Consider the following 24958-nt stretch of genomic DNA (forward strand, 5'->3'; position numbering starts at 1 on the left):
GTCCCATGAGCGCTCACCTCCTTCGCTGCTGAGGAAGCAGGACTTTTCCTCTAGCAATGCAGATGAGGCTCTGAAACCGTTTAACCTGAGATCTGTTACCCAAAGCCTAATCACTGTGATGCCCGAGGGGATACGAAGAGAGATACCCTTATTATAAATTGCGGTAAATACCTTCTATTTTTGTTAAGCCCCAGTAGGACAGGCTGTGCCTTGGTTCCCTCTGCAAGTCAGGTCTGCCCCTTTGCAAACCTTGCCTGCACAGTCCCAGCACTGACATCTTCCACTCCCTCCCTCTTGCTTGCTCCCTCTCTCTCAGATGATGCAGCGTGCCAGCAAGTCCCTCAATGGTGTCATATCTGTCCTTTTTATTCATTGCAGGGTTTATTTTTAGCCTGAAACAACTGCTTCCTAAAAATGGAGTTCCTAATGACACGGGAGCTGGACACAGCTATGTAAGGTATCCAGGGCTTGGCCAGACAGCTTCTCCTGTCTGTCTCTTTGTTGTGAGCCCAGGACAGCGAAGGCGGCTGCTCCCCACCAGCCTTGCATTTGCACTGATCACTAGGAAGACAGCAGAAAGAGAAACTCGGTTCGAACTTCACCTGGACCCTTTCGTCTCCCCCTCTTCTCAAATTAAGAAGGAGGGGGACGCTCACCTGCCCTCCGCTGCACACCAAGGGCTCCCCCATGAAGGCGACTTGCTGGATCCTGGCAGGTTTTTACCTGCTTTTCTGCTGCAAGGCAGAAGAGGGACTGAACTTCCCCACTTACGATGGGAAAGACCGAGTGATTGACCTCAACGAGAAGAACTACAAGCAGGCCCTGAAGAAGTACGACATGCTCTGCCTGCTCTTCCATGAGCCTGTGAGCTCGGACAAAGTCTCCCAGAAGCAGTTCCAGATGACAGAGATGGTCCTGGAGGTAAGCGCCACTGCATGTCCCAGCTGGGGTCAGTACCACAGCCTTGTCTGGAGCTGTGGAGAGGAGCTATGGGGTGGGACAAAGGGTCATGTGCATGGGGGGGTTGAGCATCCAAAATTTTGCGTTTGTTAACTTGGATTTAAGTTGGCTCCTGAGTTCTGCAAAGCCCAGGGAAAAGCTCTTTGGTGCTCTTCTGAGTTGTTTGCCGGGAAAGAGTCTCTCTGGATCATGCGTTGGAAATGCAGGGAAAAGCAAGCAACCTTGCAAACCTCAGCAACGTGAACTCAGCTCAGCTGAACTTTCCCAAATCTCAGCACAGACCCGAGTCTGTAGCTTGAATTTTTTAGACCCTTTCTCATCCTGTGCAAGCCAGTATCCCCTTTGTACTCTGGATTTGGTCCCATTTTCTTTGTCACTAGGAGCAATCAGCCAAGAAGCCTTACCAAACCGTGCTGCAAACAAGTGTCCTAGCTCCCTCTCTCAAAAGCTCCCTGTTGGTGCAGCATTAAATCCCTTTCGGTTTTTCTGACACTTGGTTGCCTGCTTGGAATCAGTTTGTAGTCATTTGTTGATGCAACCATTCACTATGTGCTGGAAAAAAGAGTGTTGTTAATTCTTTGGTGAAAGAATGATTAATCACTCCTCAGTAAAATAAATCATGGTAAAAATTACAAAGTAGATTCATAGTATTATTTCTTGCAGAAAATCTAGGGAATCATATGGCGGCAAGCCTAGATTGTTAGGTGCTCATTTCCTACCAGGGGCTTACAAATACTCCCTCTTAACTAAAAGACACATTTGGAAAGAAAGTGAGAATTGCAGAAGAAACACATAAGCTATATTTATCAGGTCGAGAGAGAAAATGCATCTCACCCCTAGGAGTATAGCAAACGTGAATTAGGAAATATGTTTGCTGAGGGCTAGGATCTGACAAAGTCCATTGTCAAGTTCAAAGTTTATTGACGTCCTTGGCAAGGCTGACAAGAAGGAAGATAAAAAACTAAACAGATTTTACTCACCTGTCAGGAAACAGTTGCTTCAGGTGAGCAATCAAATAACATTTGTCAAAGAAAAGAAAAAATAACACGGGTGCTCCAGCTGAAATGTTTATGGTTGGCAGTATAATTGCATTGTTATTTAACAGGATAGCTATTTCGTGCCTGATAGATGGCAAGCAGTTACTAGATATGTATTTATAGAAACCTGACAGAGGCAGGTATCTGCTGTGTCCTATCAGTTTTAGCCCCCATGACACCTATACCCGTTAACAATCAGCCATATCAAGGGTGCGATGGCTACAACACAACGTGGCTTAAAGCTTTATTTTGCAGGCTTTGATTCAGCAGTGAATCCTTTAGCTTAGGGCTCGGGTGATCTGGTTTCCAGTTGCCTCTCTGCCATGGACTTCTTCTGTGACCTTGGGCAAGAGATTGAGGATTAGATCTGCACAGGCTTTAGAGAATCGCAGCGCTTCAGCCCACCAAGGCTCAGCCACCAGCCAAGCGTGCCACGCAGCAGCCGGCACTTGTGGCTTTGACCTCAAAATTTCCCAAGCACTTGCAATGCTGGTTCAGTGCACCTTTCACACTCCCCGTGTCCCACCCCCCGCCCCGGACTGGGAGCTCAGCAGCAGCAATCTGACAGCCCAAGCACAAGAGCAATCTGCAGACTGAGCACTCCTTTGCCTCTGTCGCCCAGGGGAATCAGACGGGGACGGAGGCTCGGAAGGCAACAGAGAAGATAGGATGTGTCCTATCCTGCATAGGACACAGCCCAGCAAGGTGTTAGTGCTCCCAATTTCTGTACTAACTCAAGCAAGTGGGCAAGCCAGGTTGTAATCTGCTCCATCTTGTGACAGCATACACCTCCCTCACCTCCAACCAGAACGTGTTGTGCCATGGAGGTCACTCTCAATCTCCCCTGCCAGAGCTCATCCAGCTGTGGGACCCCACCACGTATTCACCAGGACAGGGAGAAGGAAAGAAATGGCTGCAGTGGCTCCATGGCTGAGGTGGGAGCCACTCACCTGGGAGATGAACTGCCTGGGATCAGACCCCCGGAGGCAGCCAGCAGCTGAACCCAGTTGTCCCATAATTTGAGCAAGTACTCGGCATGGTGAGCTGCTGGGTGGGCACAGGGGCAGCGATAGGGCCTCTCCTCCCAGCCAAACCTGGGAAAAGTTCACTCAGGAAGGCTTTATGTATCTAATTTCAGTAGAGGTTCAGGGCTCTGAGCACTGAAGGTCCTTTACGCCTGAAATGAGATATCCAAGAGGCAAAACCACTCCAGCCCTCGCTATTCCCTGCTGGACAGAACGAGAGGTTCCTGGCGCAGGGTGCAGATGCTCCTTTCTGGAGCAGTTCCTCGTTTTCCGTCTTACTGTGCTGATGATTCACCTGCTGATTCACAGTGAGATGTGGTGCTTCCACAGCCTGGAAAACATCATGTCCTTAGCTCCCCTTCCACAGAATGGCACTGGTCTCCATCATTTAGGAATAATAGGGAACCTTCGTCTAAAACACAGGCAGGTGTAGAGCTGAGCAAAGATCTGTGGGTGGTTAAGGGTTGTTACCTCCTATTGCCTGATGAATGGGTGTGTGTGCACATGGGAGGGAATAGGCTTAATGGCTGTTAAGTCCAGAACCCCCCGAAGAGTCCACCCTTTCAGTTCCTCCCGCACGCACCTTATGAGAAGGGTAGAATTCCAAAGACCTGAAGAAATATCAGACACCAGGAAAAGAACAGGAGAGATCCAGAATGGTTTCCTTGAAGTATGTAGCTCAAGGTCAGCAACAAGCTCTGACTGGGGCTTCTCCCACGCGAGGAGCACATGAGGCTCTCTCTTAACTGGGTCCTTTGGTGTCTTACAGGGGTTGGGCTCACCTGACAACACTGCCTTCTTTCAGGGCACTTCAGTCTCTTCCCTTCCAAGTCCCTGCTCTTCATGAAACTTGCAATAGCTTTGTTATGCTTGAGATCCCTGTCTCCAGAAAAAAAATTGGCTGAAAAGGGCCAATAGCTAGAAAAACTGTTAAGGGAGGCAGCTGACAGCCAGACCTGGGTGGGGGGGGAGAGAAGAGGATCACAAGGGTCTCATCCTTAGGAAATCAAGCTGAAAACCTGGCACACGTGGGTAAAATTAAGCACATATTTGAGGACTTCCCCAAGCCGTAACTCTAAACAGCAGGGTAAGAAGAAAGTGATCTGGTAGGAAAAACGTCCTTCCCAGGACAGAAGCCCAGCGTGCAGGACTGACTGACGCTGTGAAAAGCTCAGGGTGCAGACCAGCTATCACCAGAGAAGGGATGTCACCGTTGAGCTGACAAATTACAGTGGGACAGCACATGGGGTCTTCAGCTCCCAGGAGTACGGGGAACCGTTACCAGATTCCTACAGAGCCCAGGGTCCCTTTCCAGGTTAGAAAAGGAATGAAGGTGATGACGATCGTGACGGAGCCCTGACAGCTCCTGCCACCTACACTGCTGGGTGCTGCCTGGTGAGGGCAGGGGCCGGGGACAAGCGGGTCCCTCTGGGAGCAAAAGCAACTTCTTCGGACCATCTTTTGTGCATGACAACAGCTCCAAGAGTGGCAGTGCCAGCCCGTCAGGTCAGGGTGGGAAGGCTGGGGGCTGTCGGGTTAGGCTGTCAGGAAACTAGTCAAAGCAGAGCTCGGGGATGCCGCTGCCTACTGCCTTCTGGCTAGGGTGGAAAAGGGTTGGGGAAGGGTTGTTAGAAGACAACCCGTGGCAGAGAGAGCATGAGCACAGGCTGTTTCACAGCTCAGGTTAAAGGGCTCTTCTCTGCATGCCTTTCTTCAATGACTCCACTCGGCACCAGTGACTACTGAAAAGCACCAGCAGCTTGACTGGGGCAACGCAGAGGCTGAACCAGGCAGCCTGGCACGGGCAGTAGCTACTCCTGCTCTGTGGCAATGTTTGCAAGAGCCCTGCATGCCCCATGAGCTGAGCACAGTGAAGAAGCAAATGCAACAGCCAGGCACAAGGTTTGACAATAATTATTTACTAGGTAAGTAAGAAAAAAAGCTACTTGTCTTAAAAGGTCTCGGTTGTAACAAGGAAAGGCAAAATAAGGAAAAGACCAAACCAGCAAAGCTGAGAAACATTTGTTCTGCTTTTCTTCTTTGTGATTCCCCTACCCTATTTTGTCCTGTCTTGTACCACCACTTCTCAGACCTTCTCCTCGCTCCCTCTGATCTCTGAATCTCCTAAATACTGGAGTAGTTTCACCTGCCAGTGGGCCAGCCCCTGTCTCTAGGAATCATGTAGCAAGAATAACGAGCAGTGGGGTTAGGGGCTTTTCTTTTGCACTTGAGAAGCTCCCCCCAGCAACCGAGGTTGTCTCACTACCATAGCAGGCTGCCTGCAATGCACTGTTACCCTCTCCTCTGCTGAAACTCGCTCAGTCCTGGCTCCCCTGTCATTCTTCCCTCGTCATCTGTGTGCATGTCTAATAAAAAATATCCTTAAAAAAGAGGTTTGTCAATCCCGGATATTGTAGGCTTTTCAATGCAACAGTGGCCCTGGGCTGAAAATTCATTAATAACTGCCCTAGCACGTACCAGTCTGATTAGAGGTAAGAGAAGAGGGATGTGGTGCTCCCCTTTCCAGATGAGGTCGAGCATCATCCAGGCCTCTAACGATAAATGGCAGAACAAAGTGAAACTCCTCTCGTATTTGGCCCATTCTGTAACACAAGGGAAAATTCCTCCTACAAACCAGAAAGTATAAATCCATGAGATTACATTGCATGAGATCCTCCCAGTGCCCAGACACAGCCAGCGGCTACCTGCGGTATGAGAGGGAAAGTCAGATTTTGAATCCAGTAAAAAGCAGGGGTTAAACTGTGCATAAAGCCTACCTCCCAGTTCGCTGGAGAGCAAGGATTTATTTTCAAGTGTTGAAACAACTGCAGCTTCCAGCTCAGGATGGAAAAACTGGTGCAAGATCAGCTGGTTTTGGGGTAGTTCCACCCATAGGGTCTTGAAATCTCTTGAGCGCAGATGTTCCTGTGGGATTTCAGAGCCATGTAACATACAGCAGAAAGTCCTTCGCTGCTTCAGATGCAACACAGAAAAAAGGTTTACAAGTTCAGGTCTGTGTAGTTTATCCAAGAAATTCATAGGAGCCAGGAGACAAGATTCTAGTTTATCCCCATCTGTAGGTAGAGTATAAACATAAATACAAACATACACCCAAGCCCTTTCTTTAAGCACCCGTCTCTGTTTGTTTCACAGACCCACATTTCGGTCTATTTCTTTGAAAAAGGGCATGTTGATGAGACAGTGCCTCAACATAATTTCGTGGGCTGGGTAGGCACCTTATACAAGACATGTTCACTGAGTGTCACAGAAACTGTCAGGTCTCTGGGTCCCTACGGAACAAGTCCTCAGGTGGGAGATGAGGCACACCTCTGGACAGGTATGTGCGGGAGCCTACAGTGCCAGCGCCTTGTCCGTACCTCTAATAAAAGAGGTGTTCTGGTTCCCAAGGCTACTAAAGCAGTGGCTTCCACTACAGCTAAGTTAATGCAAGAATAAGGAAGGAAGGGACGGAAAAGGAAGAAGTGTGTGCGGATTACTTTGCCCTTCGAGACCATGTAAGTAGGTTTCAATTCACCAACAGCCAGCAGAGCATGGATTTTTAGCAGCAGCACCTAGGAGCAATTCACTCACTGAGAAGCCAGTCACAAAAACCAGTTACAGAGAGCTCCCCGTTTCACAGATGGGCACACTGATGTCCAGGAACAAGTATGTGGTTTGGTCTTTCTGTAGAACAGTGGCAGAAACAATTTCCAAGGCTGCTTTACCTGTTATTGCCCAGTTTCTTTCTTTGAAGTCCCTCCATCAGTTCCCAGCAGTGAGTCTGCTCAGATGAGCAGCACCTCGTGTAGGACCCCAATTCCCATGCCATGCCACTCTTCGAAAGGCATCTTTCTCAGCTGCTGAAGTATGAGCGGGGAGAGGTGTGCTGACCACAGTTCTCGGAGCACAGACTGGCTGTAATCCCAGGATCTAAAGAAAACCTAGCTGGTTTCATCCAGAGACCCAATTTTTATGCAAATGTCACCTGGAGACATGGCAGAGCCCCACGAGCTTGGGTTGGCTTGCTGACTCAGTGCAAGGCCAAGTCTGCTTGGGTTTTGCTGGCTTCCTTGGCTACGAAGCAGGGAGCTGAGGAGATCTTCTCACTGTCCAGCTGTTGTAGACAACCTCTGTAGGTGCCACACGAGACCTTAAGCTGCATGGAATCTCCTTCCCTTCTGTGTCACTCCTCCTTTCAGAAATGCAACTGAGGAGAAACATTGAACAGCCCGTCCTCTTAGCTCTCAGCCATCCTGCCACACTGGCCAGCTCCCCAAAAAAGTGCCAGTGAGGGTTCCCAGTGCCATACTGCTGGATGGCTCCCAGTGGACAGGGTCTCACTCTTGTATAACGAGGTCCCTTTGCCCCATCCTGAGCGGGGGCGGGGGGGGGGCAGCTTAAAAGGACTAGCTTGAGCGCACACTTGCCTACTCACTGGGCATGGGTGGTGTTTTTAGTTATTATTTCATGTTCTTCGCCCCAGACCTTGACATTTCTCATGATCCTGCCTGTGGGCTGGGGCAGCTGTTGCTCTGCAAGGCAGACGGGGTATGGTGGGCCACACCATGCTTGCCCACCGTGACCTTCTTCCAGAGCTTGGTCTGCCAGTGCCCTTCAACTAAAACCAATCAAAATCCACGATTGCCCTTCCCTTATGCCTGAGCTTCGTTTGCAGGGAGAATGGAAAGGGGATACGATAATTCTCTTTAAACACCCAAGAGGGAGAAGAGCTATTTAAGCGCAAAGCCTAAGGACAAATGGGCTATGAATAAACCAAGCCTGGAAACTAGGAAGCCCCTAGTCACCAGAGGAGGAAGACGTCAAGGGGAGAATGGTCCAATGAGTTTTAAACGGACGTTGACTAGTTTGTGAGGGAGATTGAATGACACGGTCCCAGGTTTGATGACCAAAGATGTCCTCTGTCCCTGAATTACAGGCACACAGGCAAGGAACCCATGGCCTAGGAAAGAAGTGACTTGAAAAGGTCCAAGTTGTCTTTTTTTTTTCCTCCTTTGCACATTGGGATTTACCTACATACATGAGACAAAACCTTGCCCGAGGAAATAGAGCGAGCAGCGGCAGCGCGGAACTCGGTTCCCAGGGGTGGCCGTGGAGCGGGACGGCGGCTCCTGCCCTCCCCAGCGCTCCTTCCTCGGCAGTGCTGATGGGGCTCATTCCTGCCCGCTCTCTGGCACAGCTTTGGCCAAGGCCAGCTGCCGTACATGATATGTTCTTTTTCTGGGAACCCTGTCCGGCCCTGGCAGGAGACACCGCTGTCAGCTAGCAGACCTCCGACACCTCGAACCCTGCGCAAAGCAGGCTGTGTATTTTTAAAGCTTTCCTTAGTTCTTATTTCTCTCTGCTCGTTCCTTGGGTAAAAGACCTTTCTTGCCTCAAGGACCCCTCCATTCCCACAGAGCCCCCCCTCGGTGATTCTTCCCACGGACTGAGAGTGGGAGCTCCTGGCTCTTGCCTGCAGCATCCTGGACCCTCCGGGGTTTCAGAAGCGCTGGCTCACACCCACTCGGGCAGGAACTCCAGAAATCTGGCTTGTTCCTGGGAGCTGGAGGCGTAGGAATGACATGGGCTGCGGAGGTGAACGGGCTGAGTATCAAGCATGCTCCCCTCCTCCAGGACCTCCTGAAAGGAGCCAGTTGTGCCCTGCACGTGCTTCATGGCAGCATCCACCCTTCAGTTTCAAAGCAGCTTCTCTGGGGCCAGAAAGGCCACAAGGCAGAGGCAACCTCACTGCTGCCGAGGACAGCCCCCACCTTGCACCTCCAATCTCTGCTCTGTCGAAGGGGAGCTTAGCGGGGTGGCCCCTGGCCACTGTCCCAGACCCCACAGCCTGGCTCGGCGCATGCAGGCACACACGCATGCCCCGGGCGGTCCTCGGCGTGCAAGCTGCCTGGCCGAGTCGGCAAAACATCTATGATGCGGTGCCAGCGAGGACTGGCCGGGAGCAGTGGCAGGTGGCCCCAGCACCCATGGGTGCTCGGTGGCACGGGCATCGGCCCCGGTTAGCTCCACGGCTGGGGGGGCTGCACTTTGGCTTACAGCTCGCTAAAATTAGGGATGCCCGGTCGGTGCAGATAAAAATACATCCCTAAGTATGTGAAACCTTTAGGGAGGCAGCCAAAGAGCACATTGTACGTCTAACGGGGCTGAGCGAGTGTGCAGCAATTAAAGTCCCAGGGAGGCGTTCTTGGAGTCCTACCTGTGAAAGCCACCTCTGCAGGAGTGACCTTTGGTTGTTCCCTATTTGGGGACTTGCCTTTTAGTCTGAGGAGCAGTGACCCCCTGGGAAAGCAGATTCAGCAATAAACAGCCTCGCTGGGCAGCTCAGGTGGTGGAAAAGGGCAGGAAGGTGGGATCAACATGGGACTAACGTGGTTTCTCAAGTGGTAGCTGCTCACCAAGCTTCTGCCCCTTCTCCTTGACTACCACGATGCTTCAGGACCCCTAATTCACCAGGCTGAATTATGCAAGAATCCAAAAAGTTACTAGTGGGGTATGCAAGGGGATGCTAGAGGAGACAGCACAGCATTTGGAAGGAGAGGTGACCCCCTCTACTCTCCAACAAACTGCCCACCAGCTTGCACAACAGAGAAGCCAACTGTAGCGTAGAAGGCATGAGTCCTGCGTAAAGATTCAGATCTTTTGGGGAAAGACCCTAGGTTTTTGCCATCCCCTCCTGCTGTTTCTGAAAATAAAGCCCTAACATTTTGGGATAGAAAATCATCATCATTACATCAACCAGGTTCTGACCATCAACATAAACTGCAGCTTTAAAGAGAATAGGAGAAAACCAGCAGAGAAACATAGATTGCTTGAGGGACGTTCCCTCATCACCTCCTGTTGCTCTCCTCCTTGCATTGCTTGAGTTTTGTTCTTCCACCGCTAATAGCTGGGGAAACAGAAAGCTCCCTACACTTAAGTTTACTCATGGTGGCTCTCATGGAGACCTAAACATCCCCAGAACACTGCCTCCCGGCCTGAGCCACTGGGAAAGATGAGCCTTTACTGACTGTGGGAGCTCCAGGCAGCTGCTAGAGAAGTGGGAAGAAAATCCAGGCCAGAAAGCCATAATGTCACTCCACAATGACAACTGACCATGCTGAGACACCCACCCCTCCCATCCCCATTTGTAACCCTTTCTGCTGGATGGTGTCTGCCATTTAGCAGCAAAACTCACACCAAACGCAAGGTTTGGCACAATCAGCATTGTCCATGGCTGGAACAGGAGCATGGTCAGGCAGCTGGTGATGCTTCTGTTGCTCTATAATCTAGAATTTCAGAATGACCCTGTAGGACTTAAATCACCCGAAAGCTTCCCAGCATCACACCTAGTTCAGATAACTACAGTAGGTGTGGAGGTGAGACATCCTGGCCAGGAGCTGTTTCTTTCCACCCCCATTATTCAGATTGCCTGTAACTGCTGACACCACCCGAGAGGAGGTGATGCTGCTTACTTGGTGGTACTCAAGCTTCACTTCGGGCTGGCACCTCTCACATCCCAGAGGGCCAAGCAATCCCTCGTGCTTACCCAAATTCCAGTATAGCTATTACCCGAGGGACGTGGGAGAAAGGAGGAGTGTTCCCAAACTCACACCTCCTTTTCCCAAGGCTGCACAGGACACAGCTTGTGATCCTGTGGCTGGAGAGTGTGCATGGCAAAGGCTTCGGGCACATGAGGAAGTCTGCAACACGTGCATGGGATATGAGCTTACAGGCTACTGGGATCTTCGCTCACGCTCTCAGCCAGCTCTGCCTGCCCAAAGCTCCTGCTGTACCTCAGGGACTGCATGACCAGTTAAGTCCCGTTCTTCCAGGGCAGTTTCTCCCCTCCATCTCCACATGCAGCTGTTGAAGCTCAATTACTTGCTATAGAGGCTGACACAAAGGCAAGGGATCTGGCTGGCCAAGGCTTCAAGCGATATGAATTTAAAGGAAGGAGGAGGAGGGGGAGGAGGAGGGGTTGTGTTCTTACATTACAGTAGCTTCTCTCCCAAGGTCCTGAGCCAAGAGGATTGTCAAGATTAGAAACATTATCTGCATTCAAATCCCACTAGCTTTATGGAATCAGAAAATACTGTAAGGGGATATATAAATGCTGGATACTGTAATGAGCAGGGGGCAACTAGCCAAGCTGCTCTGCCTCTGGCATACTCTGTATTTTGCTGCCTTATGTGTTCAAATACAGGTGTAGGAATACGTCCTCACCTAAGCAATGGTCAGATTCAGCTGCTGCAGTGGAAAGGAGAGACAGCAAGGGCAGGAGCAATGTCCAGCCCCTGCCTAGCTTGCATTTGAGAAAGCCACCGTTGGTACTGACATGCTGCAAAGGTCTTCTGCCTCCAGGTGCTGCCACGGTGGAAAGAGCTCCCAAGATCTCACATTGCATAAAGATTCCCCGGTGCAAGACCCATGTGCTCTGTGGATGGGCACAGGCTGTACCACTCAGCTTATTATCCCATTAGCATGAAGGTCCCGGTGAAGGAGGCAGGCTTCCCGCTGCGCTCCCAGCTCCAGCCCCAGGCACACGCGCACATGCACCCTCCTGTATACACGTACCATTGCACATCTCGTCTTGAGATGAACCTTTGCAGAGGCACATCTCCAAACACTTGTAGCCACAGTACATACCCCTCCCAAGAGAGTCTCGCCAGATACAGCCACACAAGCCCTGCCACACCAACGGGCACACCTCCAGCATTACTGTGACCTTTTTTGCCTTCCAAGCCCTAACGAGGTGCACACTCCCACAGTCTCACAAGAGGCTTTCATTCCATCACCCACGTTTTCTTGACACTTTTACCCTTTCCCAGCAAGATCCCATGCTCACAGCTAAACGGCTGCACCCACACCCTTCCGACGAGCTACCTTCTGCATGCTGACATACGTTCCTGCTGATCAGTGCCTCCTCTCTTGCAAACTCGCCCGCTCACACCCAACCACTTGTCTGTGGCAGGTGTTGCAGCTTTTCTGCACATTTCCGAGCTGCTTCAAACACCCCCAAGAAACCCTAACCATCTCCCGTGGGCTTGAACTGCCTGGGCTTTGCCTGGCACGTGGCTAACAGGTATGGGCTGGACTGGACGTGACTGAAGAGCCTTCTTCCCTTTGGGCTTTCTGTGTTTTACCTCCGGTCACCGTGCAGCCAGAACCTCAGGTGTTGACTCTGAGGAATGGTCTACACAGCTACCAACAAGCGGGGACACGCTGACAAAGTCCCCAAAAGCTGATGATCCTACAGGCTCCATCCTTTTGTCCAGGAAAAGCAGATCCCCATGACGGGGAGCAGAAAGCAGCTTCTCACCACCACCTGCTTGCGGATGGCTGGGGAGCTCACAAGGGGTGTCCATCCCTCCCCACGTTACTGGGTACCAGCTGCTCTCAGGTGCTCTGACATGGACAGCCATGGCCTGAGCCAGGAGATGGGATGCCAGACCAGTCTGACCAGTGCTTGGATGCCTTATCAATGGATGTGCACAGGCCAGTGCTCTGCCCTGTCCAGGCAGTATCCATTGTAAGCACAAGCCCTGAACACGCAGCCTCACCTTTTTTTCAAGTCACTGGCAGAAAGCAAGGAAAGAACAGTGAGATCACCCGTTTCCCGCATAACATGAGCACCCCTTTTGCCTCAGATGGTGGTGTTTCCCCATAAAGACAGCAGAGCTGGTAGCCACAGTGGGATCAAGGCTGCAGTGATGCTGTAGTGGTTGGTGGAGAATAATATGTCCTTCTGGAGGACTTTGGGACTGGCCTGGGGATGTGTATTTGGTGGAAGAGAGAAGACAACCACGTTCTCCATTGCTCCCCTTTGCCTAAGCACCCTGATTGCCAGGGTTCCCACCATCATCCCCCAGGATTTCAGGGAAGGGCTGGGCATGGGGAGCTGGCTGGCCCCATGACACCTTGGCGGACAGGCAAGGGGGCTACCCCACTGCTTTTGCTCCCCTATGCTTTCAATTATCCCTCGCTTTCACCACGGCCGGGCACAGGCAGAAGCTATTTATAGCAGGGAAGCCAAGGGGCTGCACAACTGTGGTTGCAGCACTGCTGGGTGACATTCAAACTGGCTTTGAGGCTGGAAGGGGATGGCCAAATGGGTCCTGGGGGAGCATGTTCCTCATAAATCAGCCCGCCATCTCTCTGGATATGGCTTTTCTTCTGCCCTCCGCCAGCCTCCCACTGCTGAGCACAGGCAGCTGTGCCCTAATAGGGACATTCCTGTCCCGGAGGCCCCTGACCCCCCACCCCCATCATCCCCCCACATCCGGCAGGGTTGGGAAGGGGAGACAGCAAGAAGACTGTCAGCATCGGAGGCATTCATGGAGCAGGAAGGGAGAGGGAGCAGGACGGGGTACTTACAGCTGCTTGGTGGTCTCAGAGCATCATTGCTGGCTTGGATGATCTCTGGCATGCTTGTGGTGGGGATAAGTCAATCAATCATCTGGTGAGTAAGTGGGCTCATTTCCCAGGGTCACTGCGTTCTCTATGGAGCCCATCTGGAATTCACAGGGTCTTACCCGGCCGCTCCCACCATGGGGCACTTGCAGAGCGTCTCTTCTTTCCTCAGATATCTATTTTCACAAAACAGGCAGGAACCCGATATCTTCAAGAGGCCCCTTCGTCAAAAATGGTGGGAATGGGGGGCAGTGGTTTTGCAAAGCTGCAAGGAGGCAAACGTGAGCGTGGCTGGGATTAAACTCGTTTCTTTAGGAAAAAGAGGGGACTGGGAACTCGAGGGGTGACTGAAGCCTGGACAGGAGACGTGACTTAGAGCATTTCATAGGGGAAGGGACTGCTTTTGCACAGCCACAGGTCCCTCTGCTTTATTTTGCTGGAAGCCTGCTTTGGCCACCCCGTCACATGTATGAAGGAAATGTGGTGCTGCAGTGCCCTGCATCCCATCCAGTTCTCAGCCACTGCTGCCTGGCACCAAGCACTTCCAGAGCTAAAATGTCCATAGTGTCCACATGTCACACTCTCCCTCAGGAGGCCACTGAGACACAACTGAGGAGACAGTTTTTGCTTTGTGTCGGTGGTACAGGTCTTTCTCCCAGCCATGCCCTCTGCTTTGGTGTCCTCAGTGTGGTTGGGAGCCCTCTCCCGACGCCCGAATGACAAACAGCAGTTAACAGCATGTGGTATCACCAGCAAACTCGGTGCTGTGACACAGTGGGAAGGAACTCAACCCCTGTAGCCTCCAGGCAGCGTTATCTCAGCAAGGAGGCAGCATGTGATGCATCGCACCCGTGGGTGCTGTCCGAAAGCAGAGTGTGGGTTGCTTGTGTCTGTTGTGCCATGCTAGCAGGGCACGATGACCTTTAGATATCCTGTGGTGTTAGTGCTGCTAATGTTGGGCTCTCTGGTTCCTCCCACAGCTGGCAGCTCAGGTCCTGGAGCCCAGGAGCATTGGCTTTGGGATGGTGGACTCCAAGAAGGATGCCAAACTTGCCAAAAAGCTAGGTGAGTCCCATGTCTGATATCTCTGGAATAGCTTGGAGAGAGAATGGGAGTGATGCCCAGCAGCCAGCCCTGTAGAGGACAGCCAAATCATTGTCACCAGGATGGGGAGGGTGACTCCGTTGACCACCTGCCCTCCCCAACATGGGCAACATCAAGCTGGGGGGTCAAGGATGAAAGCGATGAGCCGAGACCCTTACAGCAAAAAGCTTCCTGGCTGGGAGTGCCAAACCAAAACCAAGTGGAGAAGAAAGACAATTCATGCCATGGTGATGACAGGGTGCAAGATCACAGCTCGCTGAGCAGGAACTGTAAATAGGTGCCATGGAGTAACTCCATGCTCTTCCTACGCAGAGACAGGTCTGACACAGCACCTCAGAACCAAAACCTACAGGGAAATCACACAGGCTCCCAGATGTCACCAGCCACATGGCAGGGTGATCCCCCGCCACTAACAGAGGAGCCACAGCCTTGCAGTGCTTTGGGAGCCAGGTGCCAACCCTTTGCTCCCCGGAGCAGAAGAGGAAACCTGCTGTAAAGGTGAACGACTGCTGCACTGCCCACCCCCGTAAAGAGCTGCCATCCAGGGGCTGGCAGTCCCTTCATATTTTAGCCCCCAAAGCAATATGGGAATACATAAATACAACATTACACAAATATACCACTAGCCTGAAGGTCAGAGGCTAAGCATACCGGACTGTACACCGATTGCGGTTTTCTTTCCTAGACTAGAGGCTGTGTATGCCGGTGGAAGCTAAACTAAAGCTGAGAGATTCTGCCTCTCCAAGACGGAGCAAACTACCCCGTGGTGCCCTGCCACCGAGATGCTTTGGCATCCAGCCCTCAGTCCAGCCATCCACCATGCAAACCTGCCAGCCTGCCATCTGCAGCACCTCTGCCATAGGTTTCTAACCCTTTTGCCAAGGCTAGCTAAGCCCCCGAGAGTTTGAAGCTCACTTTGGCTTTCAGGTCACTGTTTATGTCCACATAGTTCAGCCTTCTCTGGGCAGTGAGCGCAACTCACATCGAAATCCATTTCCATCTAGTGACAGGCTGTTAAAATTTGGGATGTCAGTTAGAGCCCAGTATTACTTACTGCAAGATAGAGAGCCAAGCTAAAAAAAGTTCCTGGTACAGAATTTTTCCAGCTGAGGCCAACCTGTGACCTGAATTAAAAGTTCAGCGTTTGGGAAGGGAAGAATCTAGCACAAGTTCTGGCTGGGGTCTGTCCCTCGTGCCATAAAACATCAGGCAGGAGATTGCACAGGGTGTTTCTAACTGGACCAACACGGCGAATTGGCAATTGCGTTTTCCCAGGAGGTGTTGCTAGAACAACAAGTAAGATACTCCGTAGTAAAAATGCTTTTAGTGACTTGTTGACCACATTATGTTTCCTGTCTCCTTCTTTCAGGCTTGGTTGAAGAGGGAAGTCTCTATGTCTTTAAGGAGGAGCGGCTGATTGAATTTGATGGGGAACTGGCCACAGATGTCTTGGTGGAATTCCTCTTGGATGTAAGCACAGATAAGCTCAGAGCTAGATAAAGCCTCTTAGAGAAGACTGCAAATAATTTGCTGAAAACCACAGGTTTATCTTTATTTGAAATTCCATCCCTGTTTGCTACACACTGGTAGAGATGACATTTGCCAGCTTCCCAGATACTTGCCTGACCATGAGTTCCCAGGAAAGCTGGCACCTTCATATGCCACCAACCACTTATATCTGAAAGATGTTCTGCTTTCTTTCCTGTTTATGAAGGATTTGATTGGAAGCAAATAACAGTGCCACATAACTGACTGCTGGTCACCCAATCTTACTCGGCAAGCTGGCCTGCAAATGCTTAGCCATTTGCAAAATCTCATTTTTTTTTTTTTTTAAAAGGAAGAGTTATTTTTAAAAAAATAAAAATCTAAGAGGTAGCATTCTCAAGAGCAACTAGAAAGACCTCAATTTGTTGAAAAAAGTATATGCTGCAGTTTGCCTCTTCCTAGACACAATCACAAAAACAACGTAGTGTACTACTGCCTTTTCAGTAAACTTTCTGAATTGCACGGCCAGAGTTAGAGAAGATTAAGGTCCCAGGATTTAGTGCTTTTGGGTCATTTTGTGCCCAGGCAGAACTACCAACTCACTGTTGTGCCGAAATGCAAAAGAGATGCTGACTCCTTCATCAATATGTTGCACTTCTCGTTCTTTATGTTTTATTCCTAGGAGAGGCAACCGCCCAAAAACATGGTCTTTGCTTTCTAGTGGAAACATTTTGCAGCAGCTTGGCTCTCCTCTGATATCAGGCTCCCTTTATGAGCAGCCGCGCAATAATGCAGATAAGGGAGGTCAGATGAGCAGCGGAGCTGGCAGGGTTTGTTTCCCAGGGTGGCACCTTGCCTAAATGATCACCCACGGTGCAGGAGCGCTGTGGGGAGAGGCATGGCCAGGGAAGAGAATCAGCTCCCTAGGACCTTAGCTCTCCTATGGCAACGTCTGTGCTGCGTGCATCAGACCAAACAGATGCAAGTGGCTTCAGCGATAGAAAGGGGCATCTGCCCCACCAGAAGTGGCACAGACAGGGCTTTGCTGTGACGCCAGCAGCGGTGGGCTCCCTGGTTCCCATGGCTCAGGCCACTGTGGAGCAGGGAGCTGCACCGGCTGCTGCGGACACAGCAGAGGCACAGCCTCACGCCGCAGCGTCACTCGCAAGGAGAGCGGCGTAAGGCTCTTTGTGAGGTTTCGCTTGCTGTGCTTTGTGGTGTGCCACTGAAAATTCGTGCTCTGTGAACAAAGGGAGAGAACAAAGATTTCTGTTTGTGTGTTTTCCACTCAAGAGGGAAAATACCCAGCAAAGCAGGGAAATAAAAACAAACACAACTGTGGTTCCCTGGCAGCCTGATCTCAAAAGAAAACAAACCCAGAGGTTCCCCACTCCTCTGTGAGCTCTACAGTGGCCTCTCCGCATTTTTTGTCCTAGCAAAGCCACACCTGATTTACACCAGTATTGCCGCGCAAAATAATCAGACCGAATCTTTTCACCAGCAGTGACTAGTTAAGAAAACAGAAACAAAGTCTGAATCAATGGCAGGCTGAAGCAGCAGGTAGGTCTTCCTCGTCAACACTGTGAGGTGTCTGGGGCCAAAGCATAGGCTGAACCTGTTCTGCATAGGAGGATCAGCCAGGCAAATGCACATCCAGACTTTCTGAGGCTCCCAAATGCTGTTTGGCCACCCTCTAGCATGCTGAGTTTAATATTTTCCAAGAGCAAGTCCTTTGCAATGATCTCTTCCAGCAAATGACACTTGAAAACAAATATATCTGTCATTCACAGAAGCTCATATTCCCCATTCCAGCCCCTTTCAACTGCTCTCCCTTCTTCTCACCCTCGCTAAAACCAGCTGCATTGCTGCCCTGCTCTCTCTCGTCACAGCAGGTCCCTCAGCATCCATTCGGGTTACCCAGAGCTCTCTCAGCTTCCCTCTTGATGCTTCAACCTATGCAGTGAGCCTACTAACGGCTCCCTCTGAAGGTGACCCACATCTCTGGGTCCCTCACGTTACAGCAGAGAGCACTGAGTAGGGCTCCCAGCAGCAGAGAAACTGGGTGACCTCTTTCTCCCCACTTAGGCTGCTAGTGACACATCCTGCCAGGCATAGGTTGGTGCTGCAAACCGTTGCATTATCAAATGCATTTGTCATGGCAGCTGCTAGAAGACCCTGTGGAGATCATAAACAGCAAGCTGGAGCTCCAGGCCTTTGACCAAATTGACGAGGAAATCAAACTCATCGGCTACTTCAAAGGAGAAGACTCTGAACGTAAGACGAATATGTTCCTCACGGGGCTTGGAGCCTGGCTGGGGGCTCCGGGGGCCGGGCACTGGTTCTTCTGCATGAACCTTAAGGGTGTGAGGGGTATGTGGCAGGCTGTGACAGTGCCAGAGTTGCCCAAGGACGAAATGGGGTGCAGACAAGTGCCTGCTGTTGCTATGCCTGAGCCCATTCCTACACCAACAGTGGTGACCCGTCTGCAAGGGGGCAATGATCCAGGGGCTCCTGAAGCCAGTCTGCCTCACCCCAAACCAGCTGAGGTTACAGTTACACTGGGTGAGCACCTAAAAGGAGCAAAGCTCTCCCTCTTATAAGGAGTCAGCCCAAAAGGTCGAAGAAAGAGGGAGGGAGGCAAAGGGAAAGAGGAGGCTGCACATAAAATACTAACGAGCCCCAGCAGCCTCCTCTGCCAGCCCTGTGCTCTCCGGGCGGTGCTGGCAGCATGCACCCCACGCCTGCAAGGCTTGCTTTTAGCAAAAAGGCAGGTATTCTTACCTGGACAAGCAGCCATCGAGTCTGCTGCACCACAACAGTCCATCCACCTCTCTCTCCAGCTTCCCCACCCGCTCAGAATGGGCAGCTTGGGCAGGTAACGCTGTTCGGTAATAAGTATTTTGAAGAAAGGTGGGGAATACCTGCTGTAAAGAGCTCCCAGCAGGCTGGGAGCATCCTCCTTGACCCCAGCTGAGAATCTGATACCAATAACAGTAAAAATGCCCCTGGTTCCTGCCCCCTCCTCCTGCAGCAGGGGGAGCGTGCCTCATGGCGCTTGCTGACTGTTTAGGGAATGGCAGCAATCGCTAATGCTGGGGCAGCTCCATCTTCTTCCCAGGCTGAACGACTGCTCGTGCAAGAGGGCAGCGGCAAACGCCCTTATCAACAGCCCGGGGCTCTAGCCCCCCGACCTGCTTCACAGGGCTGCTGATTTCAGCCCCAGTTAAGCGTGGCGTGCTGGGATCTGCAGCTTTCCTAAGCACTGTGGGGCTGTGCAACGTGTCCTGTTCGCTCCACATGAAATGGTCCTTGTTTGTAAGCCCTGGAAGGGTGGAAGAAACATAGTCCCATCATCTGATGTATTTTGCAGTAATTTGTGTTTGTTCTTCCCTGATGCCTTCTGTGCTGATCAAAGCACGGCCAGCTGTCTGTGAAATCTTTTCTTCATTCCCTTTTTCTCCATCCAGATTACAAGGCATTTGAAGAAGCTGCTGAACACTTCCAGCCCTACATCAAATTCTTTGCCACCTTTGACAAAGGGGTAAGCATCCACAGTCTCCAGGGGAGCTCACAGGCTCCACCACCTGTTTTCCAGAAGCTCAGACTGTTCCCAGATTTAATATCTGGCTCCAGCTTTTCGTTGTCAGTATTCCTGTAATCTGTGTATCCCTGTAATCTGTGGTATTGGTGTCCGCGTTTGGATTTGGCCCCGTCACAAGAGGCTGTTCCTGCAGTGTGGAGGCAGGTCCTGATCCAGGTTTGGACACCAGCCCCATTAGGTTTGTGGGACCTTGATCTGGCCTTGCTCTGCCCTCAGTGCTTGAGACCAGTAGTGCCGAGAGCATCGGTGTGTTTTTAATCAAGGAAAACATCCGGTTTTATTTTGTTGGCCACCCCTAAGAGTGCAAGCACCTTGGCCTCAGCTCTGCCACCAGGAGAGATGCTGGGCAGGCAAAGAGGCACATCAGGCTCCTCACCTCTGACCATCTGCACTGCAACAGGTTGCCAAGAAACTGGGTCTGAAGATGAACGAGGTGGACTTCTATGAACCATTTATGGACGAGCCTGTTCACATCCCTGACAAGCCTTACACAGAAGAGGAGCTCGTTGAATTTGTGAAGGAGCACAAAAGGTACGTAGCATATGGGACCCTCCTGGCCATGGGAAGCAAATGAAGGTGTCTGTCATCACAGGCTTGCCTCTCTAGGGCATCCCTCTCAGAAAAAATTAGGATAACGACCACTTTTTGGTGATTTTTTGACCCAGGTTTAAGCTTTTGGCTGGTCATTTCTTACCACCAGAGGTGCACCTATCTGTGCCACCACCAGAGCCCACCACCATGGGGCTGTGACAACACAGCTACCCTCCTCCTCCTCCCTGACCAGTCCTGCCCCAAAGAGCAGGGAGGCCTGCAGGCAGTGGAGAGCTGAAACCTTGCCCTACTTGCCCATGTTTTCAGTTTAGGTCCGTACAGAAGATGATCTTCTTCAAGGCCTCTCAAGCCAAATCCAAATTCTGTCCAGTCCCAGCTTTCCCCAAAACAGTTTCACTAATGGTACATCCCTCTCCTGATGTCAGATATGTCTGTAGGTGGGCTCTGAGCTTGGGCCAAGCTCGGAGGAACCATGATGGATTGAGAGGCTCCTGGTGACCACAGGCTCATAGAGGAAGGCACTGCTGTTCTGGCTGTGTTGGGCCTCATGTGGCAATGGTGCTGAGCACCTACAGTGTTTGACATCTCAACAGGAGCTGTGGATGCTCCATGCTTTTTGCAGTCAGGTTTATTGGATAGTTTAGGTGCTTAGGGACTCAGCTACCAACAGTCTGGAAGTGACTGGAAAGGCTGATCCTGTGTAAAAGCACAGGGTTAAATACAAGGGCACCACCACCGATGAAGTGCTGTATTTTTACACCTTTAAAAATACAGCACAGGATAGTGACACGGGCTGTCTGCTGCTCCTGCAACTGCATTTTGCAGCAGACGTTCAAGGGACCAGAAAAGAGTGCAAGAGAAGCAGGGCCATCAGCTGGGGTTAGGGGACCCCAAACCGGGCTGAGCTGGAGGTTTGTGTTCACACACAGGGGTTTAGAGGCAGGAGGTCATCTCCGGAATCCACAAGTCACCAGACTTGGAAACAGATCTCTGCTTTTTCTGAAATATGAAGGGGTCTTCTATCTCCCATGTACTCACAGGTCACTTCGCTGACCCCCTGGACTTCCTGACCTCAGTCCTTCCCATCTCTTTTTCCCAAGCCCTTTCTGCCAAGCAGCAGCATCAGGAGGCTGATTAAACACAGGCAGCTAAACGCCAGGCTAATAAGGCAAGGTCTTCGCCAGCACAAAATTATAGTGGAAACCCCTCGCCCCCCCTTACATATTTCATGATGCTGCCATGGCAGAGGAAAGACTCTGGGATGACAGTGACATGTTCCCAGCAGTTAGTGCTGGAAGTCCCTCAGAGAAAAGTGCTTCTCCTGCCTTGCCACCGGTAAAAGACCTAAAGCTGAAGGCTGGGAGTGGAGTTAGGCACGGAGACGATCAGGCCTGTCAAGAAAAATGACCTCAGCAGCTGCCACGTGCTTGTTCCCTGTAGAGAACTCGGCAGCATCTTCTCCTCTGCAGGAAGGTGTAGAGGACCACTCGCCTCGTCCCCCTCACACAGCAGACTCACTCCACCCCAGCCGGCGGGCAGGGGCTATGCCTCCGCTGAGCTGCAAAGCCCTGCTGCCACCTCTCCATCCCATAGCAGGAGCCCCGTCACCTCGCTGGGAAAAGCTCCCAGTGGTCTGCAGTACCAGGCTCTTTGGCATGCTTTCAACAGCCCTTCCAGCGAGGGCTCCCGGCTGTGTGCCCACGCAGGCTTCACCACCTCTTCCTCCAGCCCCGCGCAGAAATCGGGATGTGCTGAGCTTTCACTGCAGCCTCGAGCAGGAGCTGAAGCAGGTGCCCAGGAGGAGCCCGTACGCAGCCTGGGCAGCTGCAGGCGCTGGTGGGAAAGCTCATCCCTCCCCAGCAGGTCAGGAAGGCAGCGTTCAGCACGGTGGGGTGACTCTTCCAAGGCTGCACGGCCAGCTGGGTGTGCAGCTGGGGATGCTGGCCAGGCGCTGTGACTCCAAGGGCTCAATCCAGATTTTGCAATTGTGCAAAAATTTGCAATTGTGCAAAAAACCCCGTGCAAATGCAAGTTACACGGCAGCTCCTCTGCCCACAGCAAGAGGCCTCTGTGTTTACGCCTCTTTCACACACAAAATGCTGGGGTTGGACACCCAACTCCTACCCCCGTTCTCTGTGATTATGGTGTAGAGATGTGGGGGCTGGATTCTGCTCCCACTTACTCACCCAAACTCCACTTACCCTGCTCCCTCCAGCATAGGGAAGTAACCAGAGTAAATCTTGAGTAACTCCACAGAAATCAGTACACGTGGGTGTGAACAGATCCTTCTCACTGAGTTTCCTTCCTCCAAGAGCTGCTCCCAGAGAAGGGCTAGAGAGAGTGGCTTGAAAGCCAGGTACAAGTACGCATAAGTACATATTACGCATCCACCCGATACAATCTCCAGTTTCTGACAATCAGTAATGAGGAGACATGCTGGATCAAAAATTCTATCCCTGATCTTGTGCTTAGTGGATATTTCTTTCATTTCTATAGTAATTTTTTATCTCATTTTTATTTTGATGCTGAAAGTATCCAATTGTAATGGGTTCACAGCTGAATTATGCATTGCATCAAAAGAGCATTCCTATTTGTTCCGTTTATATGTGCTACCTAATAATTTCGCTGTGCACCTATCAGCTCTTGTGTTAAGAGGAACAATGACTAGCCATTCCCTGTTTCACTTTTTTCTTTTTTACCACTCCCAATTCTTTTAGACCCCCTGTCAAATCCCTCTTCAGTCACCTCTTTTACAATATAAAGAGTTCTGCTCTATTTAATCTCCATCAAACAGAGGTCATTTCATACCTTCATTCGCCACTGGCATGTTTCCACATCCCTTTTTCAGTTGTTCCATATCATTTCTGTGATGAGATGACCAGAGCCACACGTACGTCCACCCTGGAGGTGCGTAGTGCAGCTGTCCATCACCGTAACAGTATGGTGTGTTTTACTCCTTAGTCACTTCCCGACTGTTTGTAACCTTCTTTCTGCCTTTTGCCTGTGGAGCTTCTGCTTTCTCAATTTGTGACACCCAGGCCCCTTTTCTGAGAGGCAGTAATTAATTATAACTAATTTAGAACCCATTGTTGCACCTGTCTAATCAGGGTAATTTTTCTGCAAGTGTGTTACTTCCTATATGTCTATCTATCACGCAGACACTCGAGCCTCAGGAGATCTCTCTGTCTCTCCTCACAGTCAGGACTGTGTTGGTCGTCAAAGAATCGAATATGATAAGCAAATGCCTCCATATTCCTATTTCCCATCTTTTTCAGATTATATGAGAGTATGTTATGCATACGACCATGCCAAAGCATATGCTATGAATCTTAATCAGTTAACTCCCTCTGTTGTGAAAACTGACCATTCATCTCCACCCTTCATCTCCCAATGTCATTCAGCCACAGGAGGACCCCTCCTCTGATCTAACTGCAGCTCAGCTGCTCTGAGAGCCTGCAGGGAGGGACCTTGTCCAATGGGCCTCTGAAGGCAGCTCACTGCATGGACCAGGACACCTTCACCCGCTCATTGACTTGCTCGGAACTTCAGCAGATCCATGGCCATGACTTTCCTCTTAAAGGCCATGCATCTCTTGTGCCATCGCATCATATTCCTTCAAACGCCTGTTAACTCCACTTTTGCTGGTAGCGTTACGCCCATAAGGAAGTTGCCCTTCCAGATCTGTGGCGCTAGGAACCTCTGAAAAATGCTCCTTGGTTCTGCTGTAAGGCAAACTGAAGTGACAGGTTACACACCTCATTGATGCCACCTGGTTCTGGCATCAGAACGCTGCCGCCCCCTTTACCAGTCTGTTGTAGGACCTCACTGACCAACACTTCTCTTTGTGACAGCTCCTGGGGCTGGTCAGCCAGGGAGACAGACTTGCTCTGCTGGAGGAGCCAGTCTCTGGTGCCACCGTGAGCAGAGGTGCAAAGGATTACCTGGGCTTGTCTACTATGGCCTCGTGTTCCTTTGGTGCCCCTCTAACACCCCAGCCAGCTCTCAGCCTACCAGGCTCTCTGCCAGGCTGCCTGCTGCAGATGTGTCTGAAAACATGTAATTTTTTTTTATTTTTTTTTTTTTGTCCTTTATGGACTACTTCTAAAAAAAATTGCTTTGGCCAGTTTTATGTTTAAAATTTTCTTGTCAGTGGTTGTTAGGATCTAAATTTTCTTCCCTGAGGTTATTCTCTCTTCTTTACTGCAGCAGAGTTTGGGAGGATTTTTGTGGTGGAATTATGCTGGGGTAAAACCAGGAGAAAAGGGGAACAGAGCCCACTAGGAATGTCCCAGGGACTGCAAGACAGAAGTGAATGGGTCACCTCATGCTCTCAGGGTGGACAGAACAATCTGCCATGTGTGGGCTAAATCACCAGCACATGCCAGCACAGAGAGGCGTCTCATCTTCCCAAGCACAGTGGCTGCAATGACTCCATGGGGGCAAGGGCAGGGGTTTATCACCATAAATAAAAGCATAAGTTGACCTCCTGTGCCCCTGTCCTTGCATTCAAAACACAGTGGTTGACGGCACTGACTCCAGCCACCGACCCAACGTGCCACGGTGACCTCCCCCGTGACGCTGGCAGCGTCATGTGTGATGGAGCTGGGCATGTCCTCAAAGAGCGTTTCTGTCTTCCTTCCAGGGCCACCTTGCGGAAGCTGCGCCCAGAGGACATGTTTGAGACGTGGGTAAGCACGTGTGGGTGGGAAGCCTTGCATCCCCTGTGAGCTTCCAACAAAAAAACACTGCTTGAGACCTCCGGCTTCTGGCTGGGCAAAACATTA

General features: G+C 51.0%; 1 protein-coding gene across 1 annotated transcript in view; it reads left to right on the forward strand.

Moving 5' to 3' along the window:
• The first annotated feature begins 496 nt into the window (after nucleotides 1–496).
• The window catches only part of CASQ2 (calsequestrin 2), a 34220-nt gene continuing 9758 nt past the window's right edge, over nucleotides 497–24958 (forward strand). Inside the window, exons 1-7 of the mRNA XM_040596939.1 lie at nucleotides 497–921; nucleotides 14413–14497; nucleotides 15906–16006; nucleotides 18184–18295; nucleotides 19489–19562; nucleotides 20023–20153; nucleotides 24817–24862. Coding sequence (XP_040452873.1) covers nucleotides 688–921; nucleotides 14413–14497; nucleotides 15906–16006; nucleotides 18184–18295; nucleotides 19489–19562; nucleotides 20023–20153; nucleotides 24817–24862 — 783 coding nt within the window. The 5' untranslated portion in view covers nucleotides 497–687. The remainder of the gene's footprint in view (nucleotides 922–14412; nucleotides 14498–15905; nucleotides 16007–18183; nucleotides 18296–19488; nucleotides 19563–20022; nucleotides 20154–24816; nucleotides 24863–24958) is intronic.

The sequence above is a fragment of the Falco naumanni genome, chromosome 5 (assembly GCF_017639655.2).
Source record: "Falco naumanni isolate bFalNau1 chromosome 5, bFalNau1.pat, whole genome shotgun sequence".
Classification (NCBI taxonomy): Eukaryota; Metazoa; Chordata; class Aves; order Falconiformes; family Falconidae; genus Falco; species Falco naumanni.